General features: G+C 40.4%; 1 protein-coding gene across 1 annotated transcript in view; it reads left to right on the forward strand.

Moving 5' to 3' along the window:
• GAP43 (growth associated protein 43) overlaps positions 1-12,448 on the forward strand; it is a 119,847-nt gene that overhangs the window by 59,318 nt on the left and 48,081 nt on the right. The window contains exon 2 of the mRNA XM_062176848.1: positions 1,729-2,320. Within this exon, the coding sequence (XP_062032832.1) occupies positions 1,729-2,320 (592 nt within the window). The remainder of the gene's footprint in view (positions 1-1,728; positions 2,321-12,448) is intronic.

Consider the following 12,448-nt stretch of genomic DNA (forward strand, 5'->3'; position numbering starts at 1 on the left):
CCACTCACAACTGTTAATTTTACAGGGTTATGCCTCCGTCACTGAGCAGAGTGCTCCTGGCAGGGACAGCTGTCCCCTGCCCCAGATTGTGCTGTGCTTGTCCCAGTAGGTATCATCGAGAACAGCAGGACAGAGGACTGAGTGGTTAGCAGGGTGCTGGGCGGAGGCAGCAGGACAGCACTCTCCAAAATGCTTTGCACTGACTCCTTCTTTCTTTGTACTGATGCATGCATGGTTAACTGGGAAAGAAGAAATACTAGCCATGACTTTTGCTGAGAAAATTGTTAATCCTGCTTTTAGTTTCGCTGATAGCTTATTTTCAAAAACACCTTTGTGTATTCACTAGCACGTTGATGGACTAAGCATTGACAGGCCTGTATACTTGTCCACAGAATGTCAGACAAGCCTACATCATGAGCAGGATCTGGGTCACTGGGGCAGAGCGAGTATGACAGGTGGAAAACATACTGTGTGTTGGCGGGCTGTGGTTTTCCCCTCAGAGTAGAATGAAGGCCAAGGTCAAGTCCAAGGCCAAGAATAAGCAGAGGAATTGGTACCTGGAAAGCACTCTTTTAGTAAGTCCTTTGAAGTGACCTCATGGTTGTTCATGGCTACATTACCCTTGTGCCTACAACAGTGTTTGTAACAATGAATAACAGCCATCAAGTGTTCAAAAGTTTAAGGAGGGAAGGAATGGAGACTATCCATAGCCACACTGGGGCACCATGGTGAGCAATAGAGCTATACAGAATGTCATGTAGTTGCCTATCCATTTTTTTCCATGACAACCTTGAGTTCTTTTCCTCTGATTTAATTTCCATGTGGATAAAAGCCATTTGCAGCACATACTGCACTATAAATGTCGCTATCAACACGCAAAATTTTATATTCTAGTCTCTTGTCTTCAGTAGTAAAATGGCTCTAAAGATGTTAATATGAAACTCATTTGAGTTTTAAGTTGCTATGGGAATAAAAGATTGTGATTTGGTGAATATATGCCACTTTTTCAAATGTGGCAACAGTGTCGCATGTTTTGTTTCAACTCAGGAATAGTGACCATATCCCTCAGTCCAATTTTGAAGGTCTAGGATGTCTTTACTGATACTTGTCCACATACCAGGGGAAGTGAGACATCATTTTGGGACCAGCATTCTGATTGTCACATTCTGAAGAACTCCTCAACAGCTTTGCACTCATTTGCATTTTGCATAAAATCCCTATGAGATTTATTCTCTAAACCTTTACTACACCCTTTGCTGTGAATCTCTTATTTTCCTGAACAGGCTTGAAATCTTGGGAAAGAACAGACTTTTGCATAATATTTTTTAAACCAATTTTATACAGATGCCCTCTCATAGGCTCTAAAAACATAATATCTTTCAGAGCTCTTTGGTTAAAACTTGGGGGTGAATGTGCTTTGAAATGTCAAGGTACATCTAAAAAAAAAGCAGCTTTGAATGTTGGCAGTAGAGGGATATTGACCTGGGGAAAGGAAATGCATGCAAAATAATGCCAGTGATTCTGGAAGTTCAAAAAGACATCAGCTTTCCCATAAAATCCTTTGGCGGACAGGGGAGGCTGGAGCCGAACTTCCAGGATCTTTGCGGATTCCTGAACTCGAAGTGTGAGGCCTGGCATTAAGTCACGTAATACTTGTTGCAAGCTGTGATTCGAAGGGCAAGAACATCCTTCGAACTCTCCTCTTTTTTTCTTCTTTTCTCCCTAAAGGTTGAAAAAAATGATGAGGACCAAAAGATTGAACAAGATGGTATCAAACCAGAAGACAAAGCTCACAAGGCCGCCACCAAAATTCAGGCTAGCTTCCGCGGACACATAACAAGGAAAAAGCTCAAAGGCGAGAAGAAGGGTGACGCCCAGGCGGCCGAGGCCGAGGAGAAGAAGGAAGAAGCCCCTGCCGCTGACGGGGTGGAGAAGAAGGAGGGAGAAGGCTCGGCTGCCACTGAAGCGGCCCCAGGCTCTGGCGCCAAGGCTGACGAGACGGGCAAAGCAGGAGAAACTGCTCCTGAGGAGAAGAAGGCCGAGGGAGCCGCTGATGCTGCCACCGAGCAGGCAGCCCCCCAGGCTCCTGCGCCCTCGGAGGAAAAGGCCGGCTCTGCGGAGACAGAAAGTGCCACTAAAGCCGCCCCTGATAACTCGCCGTCCTCCAAGGCTGAAGATGCCGCAGCCAAGGAGGAGCCTAAACAAGCCGACGTGCCTGCTGCTGTCACTGCTGCTGCCGCCACCACTCCTGCTGCAGAAGAGGCTGCCGCCCAGCCTCCCACGGAGACTGCGGAGAGCAGCCAAGCCGAAGAGAAGATAGGTGAGCCTCTGGGGGTGCGATGTGCGGGGCGCAGGGCAGGGGTCTCTGCAGACGGGCGGGCCGCTGGGCCCTCCAGGGACAGGTGCTGTCTGGAAGCAAGGGAAGCTGTAGTTCCTCCCCCAAAGTGGCAGAACCAGGGGCTCAGGTTACTTTCCCTACACGTCTCCAAGGCTGAAAGAGGACTCAGGCGGGGCTGTGCAGCAGCCAGTCCTGGAGAGGGAAGCTGGCAATTATCGTAATTGGATTGATTTAAACGGTCGAACTAGATAATCCTGGGTTAAAAAAAAAATTCTATATGCTGATAGACTTAGTTTAATAAGTAATTACTAGAGCTACGTATATTTTATGGGTGGGAATTAGCTAATGTGATTATTTGGCTCTAGGAAGTGTCTGGTATAAAAACAGCCAACTCCTCAATTGATCCAGATTATCTACTGTGTGAATTGCCAGTAGCAAAAACATAATCTCTGACCACCTTTCCCCATCCCACAATATGTCTCTGGGCACTCTCCCCACCAGCAATTGGTAAGTAGTGTGTGTACGTGCAGAGAATGCGAATTGTAACACTAATTGGGGTCAAACATAATGAGGAAAATAAGTCTGTTGATATTGCCAAAAACAAAAGAAAAACCCCAAATACAGAGCATATTATGAAGTCAAACATAAATTATCATTCTATTACTGAAGACACTATTTTCCACCAAATGCATAAACAATTGAGGATTGACTATGATTATAAAAAATGTGCTGAACTCTCTTTGATTTTGTAGCTTGAAAGTCATGTTTTCACTATTATTGCCCAAAGAGCTTGGGCAGACTTGCCAGGAAACTTCCTCAGGGCAATACAAATTTAACTGCTCAATCTTCCCCCTGGGAGATCGGACCTACCCCTCACCCCCATACGCCCACAGTGTGGGGGAGACCAAGGTTCTCCAAGGTCTTTTTCTAGTTTACTGTGACCCACGAGTGCCTTCCAACTCAAATATACTATATGGAAAGATAAAGTTGCTTCTGTGCCAGTTGAAAAGCCTGAGTTTACACTATTAGAACCCCATGGATTTAACCCATGATGTGATGATGTGATCAAGGATCCAAGTACACCTTGGACCACACTGGCCTTTGGGAGAGGGCCTACTCCATGACAGTGATCTGGGAAATATTTGCCCTCTAACCATCGGAGTGAGGGTGAAGTCTTTGGACATTTGCTTTGATGAAACATTTCTCCAAATCTGTTGCCACTGGAAGGCAGATAATTATTCCAGATATTTGCAGTGTACTTCTTTCATCTTCTCCCTAAAATTCTGTAAGAACTGTCTTTTATTAAACAATATTGCAATTACCATATTCTAATACTCTAGGTCCAGATAAATCACATGCTTCTTTCTACCACTGATTCATATTAAATATTTATTCTAACTACGTATCTTCCTCTGGGGCCAAACCCAAAGGTTAAGAAGACGGAAATTTTTCCCCTGAAAAGGTAAGACATTGCATAAGGAATAGATTGTTAATTTTAATTTACTCAATAAAACAAAGCTTGTTAACCAATTTCTTTAATTTAAGGTTCAAGCCTCAGAAATGATGTTTGCAAATCACTTTGCCTGTTTGATAGATTGTGTCATCTCATAAATTTTGGAAATTAATCATACATTTAAATACAGAAAATATTTGATATTGCTGAGACCATAATTTTTAATTTTGTTAAAGTTTGTCATTGATGCATAATTATACATATTTATGAGGTACAGTATGATATTTTAATACATGCATACAGTATATAATGATCAGGGTAATTGGTATGTCCATCACCTCACACATTTATCATTTCTTTGTGCTGGCAACATTTAAAATCCTCTCTACAAGCCATTTTAAAATATACAACTAACCATAGTCAACCATAGTCCATCCTACTATGCTATAGGACATTGGGAACTATTGCTCCCTATCCAATTATACCCCAAATCCATTAACCATCCTCTCTTTACCCTCTTCACCGTCTACCCTTACTCATCTCTGGTAACCACTATTCTCTCTCTACTTCTATGAGATTTACTTTTTAACTTCCACATATCAATTAGAATATGTGGTATTTGTCTTTCTAGGTCAGATTTATTTCATATAACGTAATGTTCTCCAGTTCCATCCATATTGCCATGGATAAGACAATATATATATATATATTTTTTCAAATTGGGATTTCTGAAATTTTGAGTGTAGAGACAAAGACATAATATATTTCAGATACACTTAGCTTAGATTAGTAGAAATAAGAGCTTCTTGAATCAATGAAAAGTCTAATATACAATGTAATTTTAAAGAAATTCCATTTTATTGTATTTCAAACAATGATAATGCTAAATCATTTAAACTATTAATGAGATATTTTATTTATAAGTTCTCAATAAATATCAAATGTTGAATGAGTGAAAATTGGCTAAATTTAATTTATATATAATAATTTGTTCACTTAATCATGTATTCCTCCAGCAACGTTTCTAACACTATTCATTTACTTGATTAAAATGTGTCTGCAGCAAAAACAGAGATCATGTTTTGTCCTAAATTTTACAAATTCCAACTAAAAATGTTTCAGATAATGAGACTGTATTATAAACATTGAACATGTAGATGAAGTTCAACTTGAAAGTAATCAAAAAGTGCACTTTATTTTATACTATTTCTTGGCTTTATATAGGTATCTCCTCTCTGTTAGATTCTGCAATGCTGCCTGTAGTTTCTAGACCGAATTATCTATTAGCCTTGCCTGCTATCTGTGACAAGTACAAATTACTCTGCCTTGGTGAACCTCATAGAATCATAGAAACTAGATGTGACAAGGAGATCTATCACATCATATCAGGTCTAAATTCCCAAGGGCCTTGTACTGCATTTCGTCTGTCTCCCATTGGATTTTGTTTTAATCTGGGTTAAAGACACAGTGTTTTCAGTTGCGCTGTACCTTTTGGAAATGATGACTTCGATGGGTTGCTTTCAGAGTCTGTGGCTGCCTGGAAGGGCAGAGAAAGCCCATCAAAGAGGGTGCAATGCTGTGGAGAGTGAAATAAGTTAAAAGAATCTAAAAAATATTTTTTGTCTATAAGGGAGTCAAAAACTTTGCATGAAATCTGATCATTGCTTAAATATATATGGAAGTGCTTTGTAAACTTAAAATATGTTATTTTTTCACTTCATTTACTCTATGAATTTGTTACAAGTAGGTGCCATTTGCATTGGTACCTATGAAATTGGTTAGTTTTTTTTTTTTTTTTTAACTCTTTAAATCCAAATCCTCCGTCTCTTCCTCTCTGCTTCACTGTCCTGCCTGCCCACCTAGCAAAGGGCCTTTCACCAAAACACTTCAGTACGTTTCTGAAGAGGATTTTTTTTTTTTTTTTCACAGAAAGAGAAGTATTTAAACATCTATAGGACCCTGTCCACTTGATCGATGAACAGAGAACTTTCAATTCTCTTTAGTGATGACGTCCTTGGTGTCTCCTCCTGGGAGGTGTTAATGTGCTCAGTGGCCCTTGATGAAGGAGTTCTCTGTCCTGTTTTCTCTGCTCCTTGGCAGCACATTGACTTTCCCCAGTAGAGGACTCGAGCATTTCTACTGTGACCATATTCAATAACATGGTATTACCAAGGTCCCTATCTAAGTGCTAGCAGTGATGTGGACCGGGTGGCTGCCACAGGGTCCTGAATGATGTTGGTAGGAAGTGTAGTTCCAGGTCACCCTAGATATCTGTATGTTGATCTTGGCTATATTTTATTTCCATGATCTCATTACATCTTTCAAATTAGGATAATTTAATTTGTAATAATCTGGGGAAAAGGAAATTTGCCATTCTGTTTTAATCAAAAAATTAATTCTGTGTCTCCCTACCTCTCTCCCTCATTCCTTTGCTTCTTCTTTTCCCTCCTTCCTATTCTTTTGTCCATTTCATCCTTCCATTTTTCTCTCAATTTTACTTCTATTTACATTAACTTTCTGCAGTACTAAGTATTAGCGTCACAAAGACAAATAATATATAGTTTTTGACTTTAGGGAGTTCTTATCTGATAGGAGAAGTGAGAATAAATTCAGGAAATGATATTGAGAGTCACATTAATAATCTCAATTCAATTGTGCAAATAAATATGGAATATTAAAGTATGCCAATGTACTCTAAAACAAAACATGAATGAGCCAATGCTGTAGTGGCCAAGATATACTTTGATGCTTCCTATAAAACAGTTTTATACCTGGTCTATAAAACCAAATTATTAGCAAAAAAAAGGTAAAAATAATGTAATTCCCTAGAATGATTATTAAATTTATGAGAGTAAAGTAACTAGCCCATACTTCTGAATTTGGAGAAACTCTTTGGGTCTCAGGGCAATAATTCCCTATGGACCAAGGTAATTGTCCACTTTTCAGCTCCCCCAAAACTAAATCCACTTCCACCATGCAGAATATTAGATACGAATTTTCCCAAGAATATTTACACTTGTTTGGCAGGGTGCCTCATAAGTGGTTTTGATTTGAAATGTGGTTTCAGCCACTTTCCAAGTTTATACACAACTCATAAAGAGTGAGAATTTGGATTGTGACAGTCCATAAATGCTGTTTATAAAACATGAGCTTTCTGTCAGAGACTCAGGGGTATACTGTTTAAATACTGTTGATTATAAAGCTTTCATGGAGCAATTTTCTATTGCTAGAGTAATCATTTTTATTGGCTCTTTTCTGACAACAACCTAGAAGCATTTGATAATATTTTTCCTTCTATTTTTACAAGCTACGAATAGAAGCAAATTCAGACCCAGTCAATGATAAAATGGGTCAAATTGATAGATCTCTAAACCCTCACCTTAATGTTATCGCTGCAGTTTGCTTTTTATTTAAGATTTATTTATCTGGAAGCAAGAGCGACAGAGAGAAAGGAAGATATGGGAGAGAGGGAGAGATTTTTTCCATCTGCTGGTTCACTCTCCAAATGCTTGCAACATCCAGCTCTGGGCCAGGCTGAAGCCAGGAACCAGAGCTCCATTCAAGTCTCCCACGTGGCTGACAAGGACCCAAGCACTTGGACATCATCTACAGCCTTCCCAGACACATTACCAAGGAATGCTGGATTGGAAGCACAACAGCAGGGACTTGAACCAGCACGTTGTTATGGGATGCCAGCTTAACCCACTGCACTATGATGTTGGTCCCAGCCACACAGTTCTTTACCTCTCTTTTCTGGCACTTCCATGTTACTCTCTGGATTTTCACTTTATTCGTCTTAGTAATTGTGACAATTTCTGATGCTTGGGAAATACCCATACCAACCAGGAGTCTCCTAGGGCTCCTCTGACCTTCATGCCCTGTAAGGTAGTACAAGGGAAAGGACACTGGACTCAGGGAGAAAAATGATAATCTCAATGTTTTTACAAACCAGCTGTGAAAATCTTTGGTAAGTCTTAGCTTCTCTGGGCATTAGCTCTCTCATCCTTAAGAAGAGGGGCTAGTCTAGTTGGTTTTTAAGGTTTCCTTTAAGGGTTAAAATGTAAAAGTCCAGTAATAGGTAGCAATTAATGAGCATTTTTTAAGTTCCAGGTCTTTTGCTAAGTGTTATACAGGAATTATCTCATTTAATCATCATAACCATTTGGTGGTGTAAGTAGTGTAGCTTCACCTCTCTTTTTACACACGAGGAATTGGAAGTTTAGGGAAATTATGGCAGTTAATCATTGTAGACAGCTAGCAAGTGTCCGACCAGCAGCTAAACCCTGACAGTTTGATTGCAGAGGTCACATGCTGAACCCTGACACTCACACATGTACAATTCTGAAAAACACAAAGAGAAAGAGAAATGTCTCAGGATTCACATCATATTTTAATCTAAGAACAACCCCTTATTTATGTAATTTAGATATTTCAAGTCCTTGTCTGGGAATTATTAATGATCACATTTACAGGTGGAAATCTAGTAATTATTGTAATCCCTTACTACAATTATGTCATAATTCTAGCACCCTAGTGTTATTGAGAATGCTAAGCCAGTGAGTCTCAGAGTCTTCCTCAAACATATTTCAAGTGCTCAATTTGTAAGAGTTCTAAAGATCAGTTGAAATACATTGTTCTTAACAAGAATATTGCTGACTCCATCACATGTCAGAAGAAACTAAAAATTGGAAGTTTTCACATTTCAATCAGATTAAAGTCATTTTATTTATTGTAGGTTACTCCTATTCTAAATCTGTTACATCAGAATTAATATGTTTTTAACATTCTTGTTTTGATCTTTTTCCCCCTTTGTTAGGTGTATTTCCAAAGACAGTGGTATCTGTATAGTCTTTATAGTTAAAATATTTTAAAAAAATACAAAAGGCAAACTGGAGAGATCACTCTAATTCTTTAGTTTAAAAAGGAAGCAGACAAAAGATGAAGAAATGGGTTTTAGGGTTAAGAAATTCGTATTGTTACATCCCTTTGTCCATATAACTCATTAAATTGTTTTTTAATTTTTATTTATTTATTTTTTTATTTTTTGACAGGCAGAGTGGACAGTGAGAGAGAGAGACAGAGAGAAAGGTCTTCCTTTTACCGTTGGTTCACCCTCCAATGGCCGCCGCGGCCGACGCACTGCGGCTGGCATACCGCGCTGATCCGAAGGCAGGAGCCAGGCGCTTCCTCCTGGTCTCCCATGGGATGCCGGGCCCAAGCACTTGGGCCATCCTCCACTGCATTCCCGGGCCACAGTAGAGAGCTGGCCTGGAAGAGAGGCAACCGGGACAAAATCTAGTCCCGACCGGGACTAGAACCTGGTGTGCCGGCGCCGCTAGGCGGAGGATTAGCCTGTTGAGCCACGGCACCGGCCATTCATTAAATTGTTAGTATCACTTTATTATTGAAGGTAATAAACAGGAAAACATATAACTCCCTCCTCCAATTTTAAAGTTATGATATTCCATTTGGCATTGAAAATGAAACAATATTTCTGGAAACAGAGAATGTTTTTCAGATATTATTGTATACTTATAAAATATTTGCTGTCTTCTCTATACATACACATGTATACACATACACATACACACACACACACACTCCTAGCTGTATTAAAAACAGGAAGTAGCCAGAGCAGCAAGAGTTATATAGTGGGTTCGTTTGACTAAACATGGAGAGGGAGCAGAGCACTCAGTCTAATGGACTAGAAAGCACTGAGTGGTCATCATTCTTTTTTATTGGCACAATCATAGCTTTATTAAATAAAATGAAAATCTTCCTGTAACCAGACAAGAATGGAAGGGAAGAAGGTGCTTAGGGCTGCAGGAACTATGTCCTCTTAAAGAGCCCTCAAGATTTTGTGGTTGGCCAGTGCCGTGGCTCAACAGGCTAATCCTCTGCCTTGCGGCGCTGGCACACTGGGTTCTAGTCCAGTTCGGGGCACCGGATTCTGTCCCGGTTGCCCCTCTTCCAGGCCAGCTCTCTGCTATGGCCCAGGAGTGCAGTGGAGGAAGGTCCAAGTGCTTGGGCCCTGCACCCCATGGGAGACCAGGAGAAACACCTGGCTCCTGGCTTTGGATCAGCGCGGTGCGCCGGCCGCGGCGGCCATTGGAAGGTGAACCAACAGCAAAGGAAGACCTTTCTCTCTGTCTCTGTGTCTCTCACTGTCCACTCTGCCTGTCAAAAAAAAAAAAAAATTAAAAAAAAAAAAGATTTTGTGGTTTACAGCTTGTATAAAGAAATAGAGGGGGCTTAAAAGAATATGATTTTTGCTATCCCTCTTAGTCATGTTTGATTTTTTGTTATTGTTGAAAGAATATGACTAAATCAGGTGGCAAACCTCATTCCAATTTATATAATCAAGAAAATTTGAGTCAAAAAGTTCCAAAAAAGATTTAGCCAGTTATTAATCTAACAGGAATAAAGCTTGGCTCGCTAGGCAGATTTTATTTTGGGGTTTGCTTAAGGGAATTATCATAAATTATTCTCATGGGACTGGCGTTGTGGCAGAGTGGGTTAAAGCCCCAGCATGAAGCGCCGGCATCCTATGTGGGTGCCGGTTCTAGTCCTGGCTTCTCCTCTTCCCGTCCAGCTCTCTGCTGTGGCCTGGGAAAGCAGTGGAGGATGGCCCAAGTCCTTGGGCCCCTGCACCCACGTTGGAGACCTGGAAGAAGCTCCTGGCTCCTGGCTTTGGATCGCTCCGGCCATTGCGGCCATCTGGGGAGTGAATGATTGGATGGAAGACCTCTCTCTCTGTCTCTTCCTCTCTGTGTAACTCTTTCAAATAAATAAAAATATTTAAAAAACCTCTTTCAAAATAAACAAATATTTTTTAAAAATTACTCTCATAAGGATGATGAATAGCATGTTATTTTTTTAACTTTTATTTAATGAATATAAATTTCCAGTGTACAGCTTATGGATTACAATGGCTTCCCCCTCCCATAACTTGCCTCCCACCCGCAACCCTCCCCTCTCCCGCTCCCTCTCCCCTTCCATTCACATCAAGATTCATTTTCAATTCTCTTTATATACAGAAGATCAATTTAGTATAAAGATTTCAACAGTTGAATAGCATGTTTTTAATTATATCATATCTCTGTGATGTATATGGTGCGTCCTAAATGAAGAGATCCGGGGTGTTGTTCAGATACTGCTGCTGATATCAGGCCAGCCTTTCTACATTTTGAGCTGAGTTCTGACATCTATAAAATAAGTGTGTTACGTTAGGTATTTTCTGCCTCCCAACTCTAAAAGTTCACAATGGTAGACAAAGGAAGTATCTTTGAAATGTGGAACAGATGGCCTCTTACCCCCAAAATCTCACTTTATTGTAACCCTTCATTTTCCTAATTATTAGATAACGGGTTAAGAGTGGGCCTGAGAGTAAAGAGTTTGAATAGTGGGATAGGAATATATGAAAAGGCAACTCTAAGAAAGCTTACACTGGATGTCCAGCAGGTATCAAGGAAATCTTAATGGAGTTTTCTAACCTCACCTTACACTTGAGATTGAAAGTAAAATTTCGGGCCGGCGCCACGGCTCAATAGGCTAGTCCTCCATCTTGCTGCGCCGGCACACCGGGTTCTAGTCCCGGTCGGGGCGCTGGATTCTGTCCCGGTTGCTCCTCTTTCAGGCCAGCTCTCTGCTGTGGCCCGGAAGTGCAGTGGAGGATGGCCCAAGTCCTTGAGCCCTGCACCCGCATGGGAGACCAGGAGAAGCACCTGGCTCCTGGCTTTGGATCAGCGCTGTGTGCCTGCCACAGCGGCCATTGGAAGGTGAACCAACGGTAAAAGGAAGATCTTTCTCTCTGTCTCTCTCTCTCTCTCACTGTCCACTCTGCCTGTCAAAAAAAAAAAAAAAAAAAAAAGTAAAATTTCGGAGTAGGTGGTTACCTAATGGTTAAGACACTTGTGCCTCACAGCAGAGTACCTGGGTTCATTTCTTTCTCCTGTTCCTGCTAACGCAGGGAGGTACTGGTGATGATGACTGAGTTCGTGTTATCTTCAGGGAAGAGAGGGATTGTGTTCCCAGATTCTGGTTTTTATCTCTGGTCCTAGGCCAGCCCCAGCTGTTGCAGGCATTTGGAGCATGGAACAGTAAAAGGAAATTCTGTTTTTCCCCCTGTGTTTATCTACTCTTCTGTTTCTCAAATAAATAAAGATACCTTTTTTAGAAAAGAAAGAAAATGAAGATTTAAAAATGTTTTCTGATATGGTTGGCCTCCTGCTTCTCTAAGCTTTCATGACCACAATTTGCTGTTAATAGTTTCACTTCCATCTTAGACTTACTTCATTATCCACTCCTATATTAATTTTATTTCAATAAGTAATTAAAATGTTAAAGCGTTTAGTATTGCAATAGCTTCAAGAGTTCATAAAGCCTTGGATTCTTGTATAGGACCAATGGATGTATCAGAAGACATTTGATAAGCTTTGCAAAATTTTGTTTAATATAGGCTGTATTGAACACAAGCACTACATGGATAAGCATAATATAACTTTCTTTCAATCCTTTTTAAATATGTAGTCACAGTAGTTGAAATTCTAACCATTAATGAAATAGGCTAACAGGCCTGGGTGTTTGGAATTGGGTATCCAAATTGAGACATCCAGAGAAAAGACTATGTAAACGATACACAAGTTAAATGTGATTAT

This window comes from Lepus europaeus, chromosome 2 (assembly GCF_033115175.1).
Source record: "Lepus europaeus isolate LE1 chromosome 2, mLepTim1.pri, whole genome shotgun sequence".
Classification (NCBI taxonomy): domain Eukaryota; kingdom Metazoa; phylum Chordata; class Mammalia; order Lagomorpha; family Leporidae; genus Lepus; species Lepus europaeus.